This window comes from Simochromis diagramma, unplaced genomic scaffold (genome assembly GCF_900408965.1).
Source record: "Simochromis diagramma unplaced genomic scaffold, fSimDia1.1 OVJJ01000205.1, whole genome shotgun sequence".
NCBI lineage: Eukaryota > Metazoa > Chordata > Actinopteri > Cichliformes > Cichlidae > Simochromis > Simochromis diagramma.
In genome coordinates, this window is record NW_024386782.1 from 17,474,880 (window position 1) to 17,493,651 (window position 18,772).

At 41.3% G+C, this 18,772-nt stretch overlaps 1 protein-coding gene across 1 annotated transcript; it reads left to right on the plus strand.

Annotated features, from left to right (window-relative positions):
• The first annotated feature begins 177 nt into the window (after window positions 1-177).
• Window positions 178-17,399, plus strand: LOC120727859 (transferrin receptor protein 1-like). Its single transcript, XM_040022425.1, has 18 exons — window positions 178-406; window positions 2,052-2,101; window positions 2,782-3,019; window positions 3,380-3,551; window positions 3,678-3,903; window positions 3,983-4,105; window positions 4,690-4,785; window positions 5,135-5,274; window positions 5,373-5,524; window positions 5,613-5,732; window positions 11,447-11,532; window positions 11,832-11,895; window positions 12,025-12,092; window positions 12,194-12,258; window positions 12,371-12,464; window positions 12,578-12,799; window positions 14,571-14,729; window positions 15,172-17,399. Exons 2-18 carry the CDS (start codon window positions 2,069-2,071, stop codon window positions 15,412-15,414), a joined length of 2,301 nt encoding a protein of 766 aa, XP_039878359.1. The 5' UTR covers window positions 178-406; window positions 2,052-2,068; the 3' UTR covers window positions 15,415-17,399.
• The last annotated feature ends 1,373 nt before the right edge of the window (window positions 17,400-18,772 follow it).

Here is an 18,772-nt window from a genome sequence, read left to right on the forward strand (position 1 = left end):
TAACGTACGCGATTAACCCGTTTGCTTCCTTTGTACGTCGAGTACCGTAAACACAAAAGAAAAAGCTGCGCACATTAAAAATAACCTTACCGTAAGTACGTGGAAAGCTGCGCAGAGTAAAATATAAACGGTCTGGTTCCACACAGAACGTCATCTGGGTCCAGATCCGGACCGCGATCCGCCCATTGCCTACTCAAGGGTTAGAATAAACAATGTAAATAAAAATATTGTCGTTAGAAAAAATTAGAGGAAGTATGTTACCACTGAGCGGTGACTCCAAACTCGTGATCTCGCCCTTTCACGCCCATTTCTTTCCCAACTGCGCTAAAGATCTTCCTGCTCAGAGAACTGCGCCCCCCGATTTATGATGCTGACATCGGGGACAGAGAGGCAACAGTCTGACACAGTAAGTTCGCCATGCAACACATCAGAGAGAATTTAGATAAGGATAAACGTAAAAGTGTTGTGCATTTGTTTCATTTGCTTATTCATTTGGGAAAACACACTCTGGTGTAGTGTAGTCTGTGTCGTGGAAAGAGCATTATGTGGCTGTTTGATCACGACTATGTACTAATCAGATTAGTTTTCAGAGCTATATTTCTCACTGTGTAAGACACGGTCTGAGTGACTACAACGACTCTACGTGGAAACAACATCAACACCCGTCCGTGTGCTGCACAGTTTCTGCAGTCGCAGCGCGAATTGTTTTGACCTGAGAGCCGAGGTCGAGGTTTCAACTACTGTTTGCTGAGCAGAAAAAGTTTTATTTTTTTGTTGTTGTTGTGCTATTCCTTTCGTAATTTCCCCTTAAATGGCCCACATGTCACTGCAGTATGAATGTTGCAGGGGTTTTTTTTCAGCTTCCACCCCCCTGTATTTTAACGACAAGAGGTGCATTTTACGCCCTCCAGTTTAGACTCATTGTCCACTTTAGTCACATGCGTTGTCTGCTAACTTTGAATCCACAGCAGAATTCTGCATGTGCTTCCTCTATGACAGTCCTCAGCCAGCAGTGGAAAGCCTCTAAGTGGCTCTGCAGTATCACATATGAGTTAATGAAAAACAATCCTGAGTGATCAGAAACTCTCTTCTGTAATCTTGTCGCGGGTGTAGTGTTTATGTGTTTGACATTATGTGCGCGTTTAACAGAAATAATATTTCTTCTGATAATGCACGTACCTGTAGATATGATAAGAACTGTACAGGGAAGCATTACTACATAAGACCCCAGACCCATTTTTACTTTCAAGAAAACTATGGGAGAGTCAGTGTTAAAACTTTAACAGAAACTTTCCTCAATGTGTAAAGAGGTTTCTTATGGGCTAAAGAGATTCTTATGATTAGCTTGTATAGATTCTGTCCCATAGCTGAAGCTTCTTATACAACTTGCCTTTGACTTCTTAACAGTGGAGGAATTATTATTTGATTTGTGATGAATCTGTAAGGTTACCCACTTCCAAAGAGAAGAACAGTCTGTACTTGTTATGGTATTTTCATTTTAATGAAAAGAGACACAACCACAAATCCACAAAAAAACACATTGCATAAAAGTTATAAATTTATTTGCATTTGTCAGTGAGTGAAGGAAATAGTTGGCTATTGGAAACATCCAGAATTCTGGCTCCCACAGATTTCAATCAAACAATCAATCAATTACAAGACACTCCTGATCGCAACTCTTTATGAGTATAAATCGACCCAGCCCACAGAAACAGTTTATCCACTCCTACCTCGCCACCACGATGGGCGAGACCAAAGAGTCAGTGTCATTGTGTGTCGACCTGTGCAGGACACTGGCCTTTTGCTCCCCTGCCAGCTCTGCCTTTAGGATAAGAAGAATCGGACCAATGACAAGACATGGGATATATTCTTTGGATGTTCATGCAAGTAAAAAGCAGCAACCCACTGCTCGCACTGTGAGGGATTTAAGTTGAATAAAAAGTTACATTCACGCACCACCTGCCTTTAAGTCTCTTTGGAGGATAAAATGCCTGTCATTTAAAGACTTAAACTTGGCTGGAGTAATCTAACTTTTTGGTTTATCTTCTCAGAATCCTCTGAAGCAGCCATGGACCAAGCAAGATCAGCGATGTCCCAAATTGTAAGTATTCAGTGAGTGTTATAAGATAAATCTTAAAATAACAAGCTTAGTATTAAGCTTGAATCCCTCCCTTTATTTGTTTATTTTTCCATTTCCACCTCTTAACTGAAAGGTTACTTCAAATATACATTTCACTGTGCAGTATTTCCTTTGGCACAGGGACACTCTACCAAAATCCAATTCACAAACCAAGACACTTTTCTCTTGGGGGATAACACAAACTAAATCCAAATGGAAAATCTGAATCTAACTTACCACCTACCGCATGTAGCGAATCACTAGCCTGCTAGTGCACTGCACTGAAACTGCTCTGGTGTAATGACTGACCTGCTTAGAGGAACTGTCGAGGCCAAACACAAGAACTTCAGTTTTTGGCACTGAGATGGAGGAAATTTGAAGACTTTCAATCAGTAATAACAGTGAAACATTCACTGAGGCAGGAGGGACTGTTGAGGCTTTTGGATTAACAGAAAAGTAAAACGGTGTATCGTCAGCATAGCAGTGGTATGAAATGCCTTTGAAACTGTTTAATCGAAGACTCGTGGTAACATATATTAAGAAAACAGAACTGGATCAGTGGGCATGCTGTCTATGATTCCCACCCAGGTTCTATATTCTTTGGTAGTTACTGAAATAATATGTTTTGCTTACCCTGACCTTTTCTGTTTCTGTTTTGTTAGTTTAACAATGAACCACACTCCTACACACGATTCAACTTGCCTGATAATATGGAAGGTGACACCAGCCAGGTGGAGATGATACAGTCGTCTGACATGAATGAGGAGGTTGGAGAGAATGGCGACGAAGGCCACCTTAGTCACAAGTCAAACTGCCAACCACACGTGGCTCAAAACTTTGAATGTACAACCAAGAGCCTCTGCTTCATGGCAGCTACCATCGTCTTCACATTTGTGTTTGGTAAGAGAGGGAGAAAGGCATATTTGGCATATTTCTGTTTGTCTGAGGAGATACTTACGCCTAGAAAGTTACATTTTTTTTTAAACATTTTCCATGTGTGTGTGAAAACTTACAAAGTATAATTTTATCATCTGAAAAACATAGCCCAGCTTTGACCTTGCATTCATCTGAGCAACAATTTGACAGTTTATAGCCATGAATTTAGTCTGGAGGTGTAAGCGCTGATAGTGTACAAACTTTAGGTCTCTTGGTCCCTCACTGGTATTTCAAAATGCTGACTCTGTGCTATGGTCTGGTCTTGGGTGTGTTCCCTTTCCTTATTAGTAATTGTTTCCTCATTTTAATGACTACCACGTTCAGGCTATTTGACTGGCTACCTGGTTCATAAGAATAAGGATCTGAATTGCTCCTGTGCACCTTCTGAAGATGATATTACCCATAAGACTGGTGCTGTCCCTTTCATGGACTGGGATGATGTGAGAAAACTGCTTGGTGATAAACTAAATACATCCAACTTAGAGATTGCACTAAGGTGAATAGAAACCCCACACATTGCATGTACAGTGCTGTACAAATTTTATGTGCATTGCAGTTTTAAAAGAGAATAACTGGGCCCTGTTTTCTTACCTCCATTTGTTTTCCCTGTGTTCGTTCACAGTCAGCTGAACAGTAGCAACCACCGGGCTGGTTCTCCTGGTGATGAAGATCTGGGGAACAAGGTGATAACAAAGTTTAAGGAGTACGGCATGAAGACCTGGTCTGATGAGTACTTTGTCAAGGTTCAGGACCCCCCAGCATCTGGATACAACAGAATAGTTTTCAAGAACGGATCAGAGGAACGTCCAACGGGTTTCCTGTCCTACAGCGCCAGTGGAACAGCAAGGGTAATCAGAAGGCTAAATTATGAGTAGGAAAAATGTACAGTGACACTTGCAGTGACATTTCAGTTTCTGATGGCTCCAGGGTGCAGTGCTGTATGCCCATTATGGACAGGAAGAGGACTTCCAACAGCTGAAGAACATGAACATCGACATGAATAACAGGGTGATGCTGGTCAGAGCTGGAAGGATCAGCTTTGCTGAGAAGGTGGGATGCTTAAAAAGATGCAAAAGTTGTATTAGTAAACTATTCAAACAGGAATTATCTTTCCTGGGGTGACTTGGGTAATATCTATGCGTGTTGTAATTCCGTGCAAATCTGTCATGTCCCTAAATTGCAATTTGAAAATGTCAAAATATCAAACAGAAGTTTTAGTCCAGTTTAAATCTGGTTTTGTTTTTGTTTTTTGTGTGTGTGTAAAAAGCTTTGACTTCTCTACACTTTTCTTCATCCTCTTTCCTGCATGATGCTGTGATGAAATAAAGCTTGGAGAACATTTTGTGCATAAATTCAGGAGAGACTGTTTTGATAAATGGCACAGATTCACACATAGAAGTGACATGTTTAAATCCATCAGATGACCAGGCTTAATATGTGGCAGCTGATGTGACAGGGTAGGCAATAAGGTACTTTGTAAATCTGAGGTCATACTAGTGATACCAGTTTAGTGATTGTGGGACTTAAGTTTACTTCTTTTTGCATGAAACATTCCAAAAAGATGGATGGATTCATGCAAAAATCTTTACTGTTGGTGAACTTAATTTTCCATTGCCTTGTTTCTCTGCTTATAGGTAGCCAATGCAGCCAAAGTGAACGCTTCTGCTGTGCTGATCTACCCAGACCCCATTGATTACCCTATTGGAAATGATACTTCACTCTTTGGACATGTGAGTGAGGGCAGTTTTAAAATGTACTGGAATAAAACTCACTGAAGTGCTCTACGTGCTTAGTTTGTTTGGTGTTCTCAAGATTCAAAGAATTGGAATGCAGTGGGAGCTTTTCTGGAGTTTTGAGCAAGTGAGGGTGCTACCAAACAAATCATAACTCCCTGGCAATTGTTTGATTCCTGGTCATACAGTATTGCTGGTAGGTTCTGTAGAAGCATAGACAAAAAGACAGACAGGGAATATGAAGACTGATTTGACATGTATTACAAACTCTAAAGTCTGTAAACCTAATACTGTTGCTAAGAGGAAGCAATTGCACTGCATTGTGTTTTTCTTCTGATTCCCACAGGTCCACATGGGCTCTGGGGATCCCTACACCCCAGGCTTCCCTTCCTTCAACTACACCCAGTTTCCACCTGTGCAGTCTTCAGGCCTGCCACATATTTTGGCTCAGACTATCACAACAGGCATGGGAACCAAAATTCTGAGGTAAGGCTCACAAACATCATACTGGTATCAGAAAGATTGTCGAAGCTTGTAATAAACAGGGCATCAATAAAGGGTTGATGTTTGTCTGCATCCCACAGGCAGCTCGGGGGTAGAACTCAGCCAGATGGTTGGGGGAGCATCAATAGACTCGGAGATGAGAGCGATGTTATTACTGTGGAAGTCAACAATGTCCTTACTGAGAAAAGGATAAATAATGTCTTTGGGGTCATCAAAGGCTTTGTGGATGCAGGTACAGAAAAGATGAGTAATGAGAGAGATCCTGTGATCAGGAAATATGGAAACGATGTGAGTGATGAATGTCCTGTGACCGTCTGCAGATCGATACGTGGTCATTGGGGCCCAGAGGGATGCGTGGGGCCCGGGCTTTGCAGCATCAAGCGTGGGCACCAGCGTCCTCGTAGAGCTGGCGCGTTCCCTCTCTGACATGGTGGAGAACGGTGAGCACCTGTTGATACTTTATACATGCTTCTCTTAGGCACTATCATGGGAAAGCATATCATTCATTTTCATTGCTATGCAAAGGATACCCAGTTTAATGTATCAGTGAAGCCAGATGGCACGCACCAATTAGTTGAACGACAGGAATGTCTTAAAGCCATAAAGACCTGGCTCTAACTTTCTGCTTCTAAATGAAAACCAAGGCCATCGTACTTGGCCCTAACAATTGCATTGTCTTGGAATGAAATAAAACTTTTAGATATCTTGGGGTTGTTTTTGACCAGGGTGTGTCTTCAGTTGTTTCAAAGTGCTGGACTGAGAATACTGACAGGAACTAGAAAGAGAAAACATTTCTCCGATACTGGCTTTGCTTCACAGGCTTCATGTTAAATCCCGACTCTTATTCAAAAACCTTAACATTCTCAAAAAAGGTCTTGAATAATCAGGCCCCATCTTATCTTAAAGACCTCACAGTATGTAATTACCCAGGCTGAGTACTTGACTCTCAGTCTGAAGGCCTACTTGTGGTTCTCACAATATTTAAAAGGAGAATGGGGGGGCAGAGCCTTTAGCTTTCAGGGTGCTCTTCTTTGGAACCAGCTCCCAGGTGGATTTGGGAGACTGACACCGTTTCTACTTTTAAGATTAGGCTTTAAACTTTCCTTTTTGCTACAGCTTATAGTTATGGCTGGATCAGGTGATCCTGAATCCTCCCTTAGTTATGGTGCTGTGGGCCTCCCATGATGCACTGAGTGCTTCTTTACCCACCTCTTTTTCTTCCTGATTGTTGGCGTGTTCTCTGTTTTACCTCTTTAGCTTGCAATTTGGCTGTATATAGATAAAACTGAATTGGGGAAAAAAACCAAATGAATACGTAACAGTAATGAAATTGATGTAAACTTCACATCAGACGCTAAAGTTTGTCACTGAGCAGCTAAAAAACGCGCCGGCTTCATTAGTTTTTGTTATATCCTCTCTTATAACTTAACTGGTAGTAACGACGCCTTCTTTAGTTGTAGTAATTTACTTTAATAACCAGTTTAAGGAAAGGCGCAGGCATATCAATGCGCACATACACCACACTTTGTGTTCTCTACTTTGTAACAGAAAGTAGTACCACAAACTATAAACTGATTTTACTAAATACATAACAGTTCCTCCCATCCAACTTTGATGAACACAATAGGTACCAAACAATCAAAATATTTTCAGATAAATGCTGTAAACCAATAATTTAACTTGAACTGAAATATGACACCTACTCAGTGATTTACAACATGGAGGTAGGTTGTTTCCTCTTAAACATTTGAACTGCTTTCCTACAAAATTAACTTGAAACCTATAAGTTCAGTCTCTGAGGTGCTCTGCGATTTCTCTCAGGGTACCGTCTGCCTGTTTGGTCAGACTCCATAGTGCTCTGTGTGGGAAGTTCAGGTGTTTGAGCATTGGTAGTTTCACGTAAATCCTGAACCTCAGGTGGTGAAGCGAGGGCAAACTCTTCTGAATCTTGAGGTGTAGATGTGCTCTCAGGTTGCTGTGGAACCATGCGACTTTCCGCATCTACAATCTGATCAACATGTCTACGCCAGACTAAGTTGGCTCCAACATTTACAGTGTATGTCAGTGGTCCGGTCCGTGACAGAATCGTGCCAGGCTGCCATTTCTGACTTGGGTCTCTGTAGTCCCTGGCGAGAACTTTTTGTCCAACATTGAAGAATCTAGTTTTGTTTCTTGTTGCTTCCACCATGGAAGACTGTTTGTCTTGGACATTCTTGCGAATGTCTGGTTTCAGCAAATCTAGACGTGATCTCAGATTCCGTCCCATGAAGAGCATTGCAGGTGTGTGTCCAGTTGTTGCATGAGTGGCGTTCCTGTAAGCCAGTAAGAAATTGTCTATTTTCTGTTGTAGCGGCTTCCCCTCTGTGCGACTGGCTTTCATTGACCGCTTGAAGGACTGGATGAACCGTTCGGCTTGTCCATTTGTTGCAGGATGATGGGGAGCTGAAGTGATATGTCGTATGCCGTTACTCCGAAGGAAACACTGGAACTCCTCTCCAGTAAACTGACGACCATTGTCACTTACGAGCTGTTGTGGCAGACCTGTGCGTGCAAACAGTGACCGAAGGCTATTGATTGTGCTGGCAGCTGTTGCTTGCTTTACGGGGAAGATTTCTGGCCATTTTGAGTGAGCATCAACCACAACTAGGAACATTTGGTCCATAAATGGGCCAGCATAGTCTATATGGATGCGTTGCCATGGAGCGGATGGCCACTCCCACGCGTGTACAGGTGCTGTTTGAGGTTGACGCAGCGTCTGCTGACAACCAGTGCAGGATTTTGCCATGTTCTCTATTTCACAGTCAAGGCCTGGCCACCAAACATAGCTTCTAGCAAGAGATTTCATCTTAACCACACCTAAATGTCCATTGTGCAGTGAGTCCAGTACCGTTGTACGTAGTTTAGGTGGCAGAATGACACGAGTTCCCCACATAACACATCCTTGGCAAACGGATAGTTGGTCTTTGCGGGTGGAGTACGCAGAGAACTGAGTGTCAGTGCAGGACGGCCAACCATTCACAGTAAAATCGTATACTTTGGACAAGATTGTGTCTCGGCTCGTTTCTCTTTTCACCTGAGCACTTGTGACAGGTAGGGGTTCCATTTGTGTAACGTGAAACACAGTAGCTGGATCAGTCAGTTCTTCAGTGGGTTGCATGTGTGGAAGATGTGAAAGTCCATCTGCATTTCCATGTAACTTTGTCCCTTTGAACTCAATGGTGTAGGTGTGTGCACCTAGGAACAAAGCCCATCGCTGCAAGCGTGCCGCAGCCATGGTTGGAATACCTTTCTGAGGGTTAAAGATGGACACCAGCGGTCGGTGGTCTGTGATCAGGGTGAAGTGTCGACCATATAAATACTGATTAAACTTCTTCACGCCCCACACTAGACTGAGTGCTTCTCTGTCTATCTGTGCATAGTTGCGTTCGGCTGCATTTAGGGACCTTGAAGCAAAGGCAACTGGGCGTTCCGATCCATCAGGCATTTTGTGAGATAGCACAGCACCAATGCCATATGGTGAGGCATCACAGGCGAGGCGAAGTGGTAGATTGGAGTCAAAGTGTGTCAGAACCTCCTCTGATGTAATGAGCTGCTTAGCGCCATTAAATGCCTCTTCACAGTTTTTTGTCCATTTCCATTTGACATTTTGTTGCAGCAGAGAGTTCAGCGGGTGCAGGACTGTTGAAAGGTTTGGTAGAAACTTGTGGTAATAATTAATTAAGCCCAAGAAAGAGCGCAGCTGACTCACATTTTTAGGTTCTGGTGCCTTCAGGACTGCTTCAACTTTGTCCTTGGTTTTGTGGAGCCCATGTCTGTCGATCTTGTGTCCACAATACTCAATGGCATCCTTAAAGAACTCACATTTGTTTTTGTTTGCTCTCAGTCCATATTTTTCTAGCCTGGCCAGGACTGCTGTTAGGTTAGCCAGATGAGTCTCCTCATCAACACCAGTGACGATTATGTCATCCAGAAAACACTGTGTTCCTGGAATGCCTTGTAGGACCTGATCCATGGCACGTTGCCATACTGCTGGGGCACTGGCGATACCAAATACCAGTCTGTTGTACTGATATAGGCCTTTGTGAGTGTTTATTACCAGATATTTCCTGGATGTCTCTTCTACTTCCATCTGGAGATAAGCCTGGGCAAGGTCAATTTTTGAAAAGTGTTTGCCACCTGCTACTGCTGTGAATATGTCTTCTATCCGTGGAAGTGGGTACTGATCTATGCGGAGAACTGGGTTCACTGAAACCTTAAAATCACCACAGATCCGCACACTGTCACTTGCTTTCTTGCTTACTGATACTATTGGTGTAGCCCAATCTGACCATTCCACCTTGGTGAGTATTCCTTGCTCTTCCAAGCGTTGGAGCTCTGCTTCAACTTTAGGGCGTAAAGCATAAGGTACAGGGCGTGCCTTGTGGAATCTTGGTTTTGCATTGTCCTCTAGTATGATCTGTGCTTTAATATTTTTCAGGGTGCCGATTCCATCTTTGAACACCTGGGCATGGTTATTAAGGATCTGTTTCAGTCTTTCATCTACAGAATTTGCACTCAGGCCTCGTTCTAGTCTCATTGACTTTATTTCTTTCCAGTTGAGGTGGATGTGTTTCAACCAGTCACGCCCAAATAATGGCACACCTCCATTTTTCAGAACATAAAGTTCCAGGTTGCATTTCTTTTTCTCATATTCCACTTTCACTTTTAGTTTTCCCAGAGGAGTTATTCTTTCACCTGTGTACGTTTTCAGTTTCACTGAGGTGTGCTTCAGTTTCAGATTGGGGAATTTGTTCCTGTAATCTTCATATGAAATCAGTGAGAGAGCAGACCCAGTGTCCAGTTCCATCTGTAACTCAATCCCTTGTATTTTAGGTGTGAGCCATATTGCATCATTATCTTTCTCTTGCATTGTGTACAGTTCCAGGCATGCCAAATCCTCCTCAGAATCAGTTGGCTCTGACTCGTTTACTTCATGCAGCTTTCTGTCTCTTTTCCACATTTTGTTTTTCTTTTTATCATACTGCTTTGATTTACACATTTTCTGTATATGCCCCTTTTTGTTACATTGCAGGCATTCTTTCTCTTTAAACCAGCAATTAGCAGCGTCATGTGACTTTTTGCCGCATCTGAAGCACATCGGTAATTTGTTATTGCGCTGCGGATGTATTTTATTTACAGAACACGGCTCCTTGCCTTTTCCCTGAAGCTCTCCGGCATCTTTTGCTGCTGTCTCCATCGATATCGCTATCTCTAATGCACGGTGCAAAGTGAGGTTATCCTCTGTGAGAAGTCGTTTCTGTGTGCCTTCATTGTTCATGCCGCAGACGAAACGGTCTCTCAGCGCATCTGACAGCCCCTCCCCGAACTGACAGTGTTCCGACAGCCGCCGGAGTTCCGCGATGTACTCCGATGTGGACTCATTCTTTAGTTGATTTCGTTTATGAAATCGGAAACGTTCGGCTATAACCAGTGGCTTCGGTTGGAAATGTTTTTGGAGCACTTCTGTGATCTCCTTGAAACTTTTGTCAGCTGGTTTGGTCGGTGTGATGAGGCTGCGCAACAAGTTGTATGTTTTCGCTCCCATCACACTCAGTAACACAGCAACTTTCCTCTCATCCTCTACTTTGTTAGCCCGACAATACTGTTCAACTCTCTCCACATATGTTGTCCAATCCTCTGTGCCACTATCAAAAACGTCCATTTGTCCAACGCCTCCTGACATTTTCTCGGTATTTTTATAAGCGTCCTTCACTTAAAAGAATTGATGTTACTCACGTCCTCTCTTTAGCCAGGCAGGTGAGCTAGCATCCACACGGAGGGTTAGTTGTTTTGGCCCTAACCTTTTTCGTGTCTTTTTGGCCACTTTCACAAGGATTTCCCCCTCTCTGTCGTCCAATGCACATCGGGGATCCGTTTTAATCCTCGTCGCCAGTCTGTTATATCCTCTCTTATAACTTAACTGGTAGTAACGACGCCTTCTTTAGTTGTAGTAATTTACTTTAATAACCAGTTTAAGGAAAGGCGCAGGCATATCAGTGCGCACATACACCACACTTTGTGTTCTCTACTTTGTAACAGAAAGTAGTACCACAAACTATAAACTGATTTTACTAAATACATAACAGTTTTATTAAATGTGTTTCCACTTTGTCAGATGGATTCAAACCCAGGAGGAGCATGGTGTTTGCCAGTTGGAGTGCGGGAGAGTATGGGAGTGTTGGCGCCACCGAGTGGTTGGAGGTGAGAAATGCAAGGCAAAACTGCATTAATAATGAGTGTACTCTGTTCATGTAAATACACGCTATAATAGCTTAATTTTTCGTGTCATATATTCAACAAAGTGATGGAAAAATTTCTCAGAGATTTTGGTTCACATTGACACAATAGCATCAAGCATTTGCTGCACATTTGTCAGTTTCATCTCACATCTAGTTCATGTCTACATGCATAAATTGGCTTATTAGAGAGCAAACATTTGAAAAGATGTACCTAACAAAGTGGCTGAGTATAAATTTATTTTGGCTATTTCTTTGTTCCAGGGTTATCTGTCCTCTCTGAGCATGAAAGCAGTCGCCTACATCAACCTGGACGGCATTGTGACAGGTATTTGCTGCCATGGATGCAGACTTCTTGTACCCATGAAGCTGTTTAATGTCAAACTTTTACATACACATGCAAAAAGCATCACTTATGTTTCAGGATAACTAAATATTAGTGGTCTTGTTATTCTAGGTCAGAATGGGTTTAAAGTAGCAGCCAGCCCGTTGCTGCACAGCCTGGTCCAAAACGCTCTGAAAGAGGTAACTCCACAGCTGATCTCTTCTGCAGAAATAATTCTGTTGGTCAGTTTTATTTGTAAAATAAAACAAGAGTTTAATCAAAGTATTTGTTTTCTTCTTAGGTGAACTATGATAAGGACAAGTCTCTTCTTTCTCAGTTTGGAAAGAACAACTGGGAGTCTGCTATGTGAGTCCGTCTAATTAAAGATAACAAAGTATAGCCAGTGATGATTATCACAGCCTTCTTGTTTGAAAGTAGGCTGTCAGTCTCACTCTTCTTTTTTTGTTTGATTTTGAAGTCTGGAGCCTCTGAGGATGGACAGTGCTGCGTATCCTTTCCTCGCCTTCTCCGGCATTCCCTCAGTCGCTTTCAGATTCCACTCTGGAAGTTCAGTAAGTGAATTCTTCTGTACTACAAGTTCTTAAATAGTTTCTGAACTCTTTTAACTAATGCCAACTTTGTAGATCTGAGAGTAATTCTTAAAACATCCTGTGTGCCTCCTCAGGACTACCCGTACTTTGGCACAATCCTGGACACCCGAGAAAACCTGAACTCTGTCACAGCCAGCCAGGTTCCTCAGCTGGCTGTGAGAGCGGGCCAGTTTGCAGGTCACATAGCGCTGAGGCTGGTCCATGACCACCTGCTGCAGATGGACCTGAAGAAGTACAACCAGCTCATACGCAGCCACGTGGTGCAGATTAATGCAAGGGTCAAGACTGTTCAGAGGGTGAGTGCTCACCAGGGTCCTTGTAAATGAAGATAGTATTTACCTTGTTGAGAGCAGGGCTGCAGAAATCAGGAGCAACTTGACCATTGCTGATATATCAGTATTGAGATTGATACAATGATGCCAATACAAGTTTTTAAAAAAGGAAACAGAGAAGAGAGAAACACACTTCGACCATGTTATGAGTGTTGATGTTACATAGTTGGTCCACCAGAGGTCATTCTGAGACTTCGCTGTTGACAACATGTAATTGGAATGCCAGAAACACAACAACTATCTGATTACAGGCCTGTACTTCAAAGCTGGAATTCGTCCTATCCAGGTAACTAAAAGGTTTCTGTATTACAAAGAAGTTTCACTTCTTCTTCATTTTTATTTATATAGCGTCAAATCACAACAGTCGCCTCAAGGCAATTTATATTGTAAGGTAAAGACCTTACAAGAATGCAGAGAAAACCCCAACAGTTAGACGACCACCTATTAGATAGCACTTGGCGACAGTGGGAAGGAAGAACTCCCTTTTAGCAATAGAAACCTCTTGCATAACCATGATCAGAAATATGCTTTCTCTTTCTAATCCCTGTCAGTACTCTGGCTGCAGCATTTTGGATCAACTGAAGGCTTAATTCCAGTAGTCCAACCTAGAAGTACTAAATGTATGAACTAGTATCAACATTACTTTGAGAACGATGTTTCTAATTTTAGAGATCTTGCACAAATGCAAGAAAGCATTTTGTTCAATATACACACTGCAGGACATTTGCTGGTCAAAAATGACTTCAAGATTCCTCACAGTGTTACTGGAGGACAAGTTAAGCCATCTATCCTAATGGCATATCCCAGCTACCATGGGGAAGTATACCTTGACCAGGTCAACAGTCTGTTGCAGGGCTTGTGTAAGCATGTGTTATGTAAACAGAATTGGTTTAACACAGAAACCTGTGGAACTCCATAATTAACCTTGGTGTGTGAAATAAGACTTCCCATTTACATGAACAAATTGTACTGTATTAGATGGATATGATTCAAATCAATGCAGCACACTTACAGCATGCTCTAATGGCTGAAATAAAATATTATGGTCAACAGTATTGAACGCTGCGCTGAGGTCTAGCAGGACAAGAACAGAGGGCATAAGAAGATCATTCGTACCCTTCACTAAAGCTGTTTCTGTGCTGTGAATTCTGAAACCTGACTGAAACTCTTCAAATAAACAATTCCTCTGGAGATGATCACTTAGCTGTTTTACTCTTTCAAGAACTTATGAGATAAAGGAAGGTTGGATGATAGAGATGTGATAGTGAGTCTGAGAGGTTAAGAGTTGAGATATTAGGTCTAAGTCACACAGTTGGCATTTTGCCGGCATTTCTTTCTGCCTTCAAATAGACTAAACTTTATTTATATTGCAGCTGTTTTCAGTCTTATAGTCTTCAGTCTTAGCCTGGATATGCTGAGTTCGCTTTGGGCTCTGAGCAGAATCGGGCAAAGCGTAAACGATTAATCCAAGACTTAATTAGAGTAAAAGAAGATTATTTTGAAACTACATTTTTATTTTATTAATTAAGGACTCATTAACAACTACATAAAAAAGAAATGTTATATTTAGTTAAATGAAATCTATTTATCTAGTTGAAAGCAAGTTGAAGAGATGTAGAGTAACGTCACCTCTCTTACTCTTTTGCCCAGACTCTGGTCAGATCTTGCACGTCCAGTTACCAAATTGAGTTTATTGTGAAAACTAAATCACTCCTGCATATTTGTCTGCTTCCAGTTGCAGCCCCAGCTGTTGCCCAAGACCCTGACTGGGCAGTGGTTGGTCATGGCCTCTGGCTCCTACAACCGTGTCTCTAACATATTGACAGCTGACATCCAAAACAGCGACCTGGAAAACGTGGAGATGTGCCGCATGATCAATGACCGCATCATGACGGTAAGGCTTCCAACACTCAGTAATTCTTCCTGAGAAATTCTGTGGAAAATATGGATATATCTGAGCAATTGTTGCTGTTATTGTAAATATTTCCTTCTTTTGAACTGATAATTATTAATTCAACTGGTGAATCAACACAGCTAATGAGGTGTTGGCTTATAAAGTGGAAACAACAATGAAGCTAAAGCTAAGCTGCTATCTGAGCTTTTGGCCAAAGGATTTCATATATTTTAGTGTGGTTTAGCTACTTTTGTGTCATATTTAAAATGGAATACGTCATATTTTATTTTACTGCTTTACTTTTTATCGACTGTAAAGTGCAATAGTATTCAAGGTAGTTTTCTTTTTAGCTGCTAATTGCCTCTTTTTATATGACAGAAAAGTCTGGTGACCCAGAACACTTTTAACAAACTCCTCCATGTTCCTCCTCCTGTTACTATAGGTGGAAAGGAACTTCCTGTCACCCTACGTTTCTCCGATAGACAGCCCCTTTCGCCACATCCTGCTGGGCTCCGGCCCCCACACCCTCAAAGCTCTGTCCAGCCACCTCGACGCTCTGAAGTCTGCCAGCCCAGAGGCCAACGCCGAGCTGTTCCGCAACAAGCTTGCCCAGGCGACCTGGACCATTCAGGCCTGTGCCAACTCCCTAGCAGGGGACATCTGGTCTCTGGATAATGAATTCTAGAAAAGTCCTTTGCCCTCCCTTGTTCATGGCTTGGCCCTCTTATTACAACGGGCGGTGTGGCAGCCAGTATGATGGTGGGATTAACAGACAGTTTTTTAATGGATTTCCACAAAGTCATCACATCTGTTCCACAGTGTTCATTTTCCTTTTTCTAAAATTTTCCATAAAACCAATATATGATATGTCATGATAGAAAATATGTGAGCCTTCCGCTTAAAAAAACTTGCACAAAGAAAAAAACAAATCTTGAATTTGAACCTGTGGTATTTTAAATATCACGATCTTCAATACTTTGGCCCTCATCATGTCATGCCAATATCATAGCTACAAGCCACTGAGCACAGATGGTTGGTGTGCCAGTGGTTGGAAAGCGGTCCTGCCATCTGAATCCAAAGATGCTTCTGAGGCACCGCGTGTTGAACGAGTTGAGCCGTCTCATTTAGGTGATCCAGGTTTCACGTCCATACAGTAAGGGGCTGTTGACACAGGGCTGCTACACTTTGATCTTTGTGTGGTCAGTCAGCACTTTATTTTTACACACCCTGCAGGACAATAAGGCCACGATAGTGTTTACCTTCCTGAGTCATCAACTGAGTTCCATATTGAGTGAGAGGGTAGTGTTGATGGTAGAACCCAGGAAAGTTATTTTAACTGCACGGGTGCAGATATTCATAGTGATGGAGGGAGGGGTGAGGCCATCTTATGCACAGATGTTCATCTTTTTTCTGGCTGACAATGAGCCCAAACTACTTACACAAAGATTAGAGGATGCTCGTCAGTCTCTGGAGGATAGCCTCAGTGTGGGCCACGAGGGTAAAGAGCATCTCCCTGATTAAGTACTATCCTGACTTTGGTCTTCAAGCACAGAAAACAGCAAATGTGCCTATGACTTTGACCTTTTTGGGTAAGGACTAATTAGGATCTCATTGTGTGCATATTTAGCTAAAAAATGACAAATACTGTAGGAGGAGTAGCGATTATTGATTATGAAAGGATGGACGGACAATGTATACCTCTGGCTTAAGCTCATCCTTTGTCCTATACCATGGAGAACATCAGTCCTTTGGCTGGATGAAATAAAAATGAAAAATAACCATCACAGTATCACTTTACCAAAAGCATCCCAGAGTACCTGATATTAAAATCAGAGGCCAGAGCTTTTTCATGTGATGGATCATCTAAAGAAGCACAGTTTCTGAACCATCGTTTCAGGTCATAAAAATTCACTATCATTACCAGCTGTTGCTAATGTCTGGATTAGCTGGGATGTCTTCTTGTCCAATATTGTCTGGAAAACTTTAAGCTAACTGCAGTGGTTTCATCCTGATTTGTTTGAAAAAATAATAAAGGTGGCACCTCACTCTTCTCTTTTTATTGCATTTGTTAAACCTGCTTCTGCTTGTTTCACCTTAAAGTACTGCAATTTTAGCTAAAATTGGAAGAGACCACTAGCCTCAACAGTGTAGGGGAGTAGGGCACGTGAAGTAATGACTACTGTATACTACCAAAGATACGATTTTACGACAAAAAATGCACTTATTTGGGTACATATATGGTTTCAAGGTGTAAGGTTTAAGAGCCCATTTCATCTGGCCCAGCTGATCTGTTCCATCTTCAAGCTCTACTATTGAAGGAATTTTGGCTTTAAAGAAAGGAGTGTTACAAACACTTACCATGGCCACAGCATTGTGGTCCAGTATTATTTCCATAACTAATCACCACTCTACACTGTGGATTTAGTTTGAATAAATAAAACTACATTTTACCTTTTGATGAATTTGTTGAGATTTCCTTTGTTCCTTTTTTTTGTTTCATGTCTCCAATGGAGAGCCGAGCTTCTGTATGCTGAAAGAGGTTCAGATAATTTTCTTGTTTTCTGTTAAAATCAAAAGTTGGTGAACTTGGAAAAAAAATGTAAAATTCCTTTGTGCTTGCAAATTGTTAAAATATTCAGCTAAAAAAACAAATAAACTGTGAACACATTTTCTTGGCCTTACAGTTTTCTTCTTCAATAAACACAACTATTTGAGTTTTGCTTAATTATTCACATTGAGGTGTAGTAGAGGTGAGTGGACTCCAATATCCAAATATCACTAGTATCGATACCAACACTGTTATTGGTATTGGACTGATAGTAACACTAAGTATGTAGCCCACTGAAGTGTGTTAAATGATTTAAAATAAAAATTAACCTCAAATGTGCAATGTAAAAAATGCCTATTTTATTTATAGCCTATGGAATATTTAAATGACCGAAGTCGAAAAACAAAGTTTTAAAATAGAAAAATGATATATTTTAAACTGAAGCATGTAAAAGATCCTCGATGGCGTAGACAGATAAAGTAAAGCTGGAAATTGGCTGAATATGTTCCATTTAAATGTGAATTTGCAAAGTCTGACTTTATGCAACTTAATAGTTAATAAGTATTCATGTCAATGATTAATTAGTTTTTCGTTTCTTTTTTGTCTGTATTAAAGCCCATTCATTTAGTGTCCTTTTTCAAAATGACCCCGTAAAAACAAAAAGCTGTTGTGACACAATTTGACCAGAAGATGGACACAAAGTAAAGAAATTGTTAGTGCATCATTTGGCATTTGAGCTTTTTCCAGCGTGTTCAGACAGGTGAATCTAATTCAAATCGGACCATCGTAAACGTTTTATTCTCAATGACTTTCGGAATAACGTACGTCAGAAAAAGACTTTTTGTTATAAATGAGCTGATTTGTCATAAAAACCTATCATCTATGTTAGCTCACAGAGTGCGTGCACCACCACCAAATCATAGCGCATTCTTCTAATGACTTGGGCAGCTTTTAATTGTATCAGGTATAAAATCAAGGGGAACATGAGCTATAGGTCCTACCTCATTCCCTATCCCTAATTATATTGTTCTCTTTAAATACACCCAGTTGTTCTTTTCTGTAAGTGAAATATCTGAACACGTCCACAGCGGCTTCATTTCAGTTTGCAGAGACAACTGTCAGCAAGGTGGTAGCATGTAGTGATGGGATTTCCGGATCTTTTTAGAGAATCGGCTCTTTCGGCTCGACTCACTAAAAAGATTAGGCTCTTTCGGCACCCAACCAGCTCTTCAGGTTGTTTTGTTGCTTTAATTAATTCATTTTTTAACAACAATATAAAATTATGCACATAAGGAATTACTAATGTAAAAAAACAACAACATGGTTTTATTTATATATGTTTATATATATAAATACAGTGGGGCAAAAAAGTATTTAGTCAGCCACTGATTGTGCAAGTTCCCCCACCTAAAATGATGACAGAGGTCAGTAATTTGCACCAGAGGTACACTTCAACTGTGAGAGACAGAATGTGAAAAAAAAAAAATCCATGAAT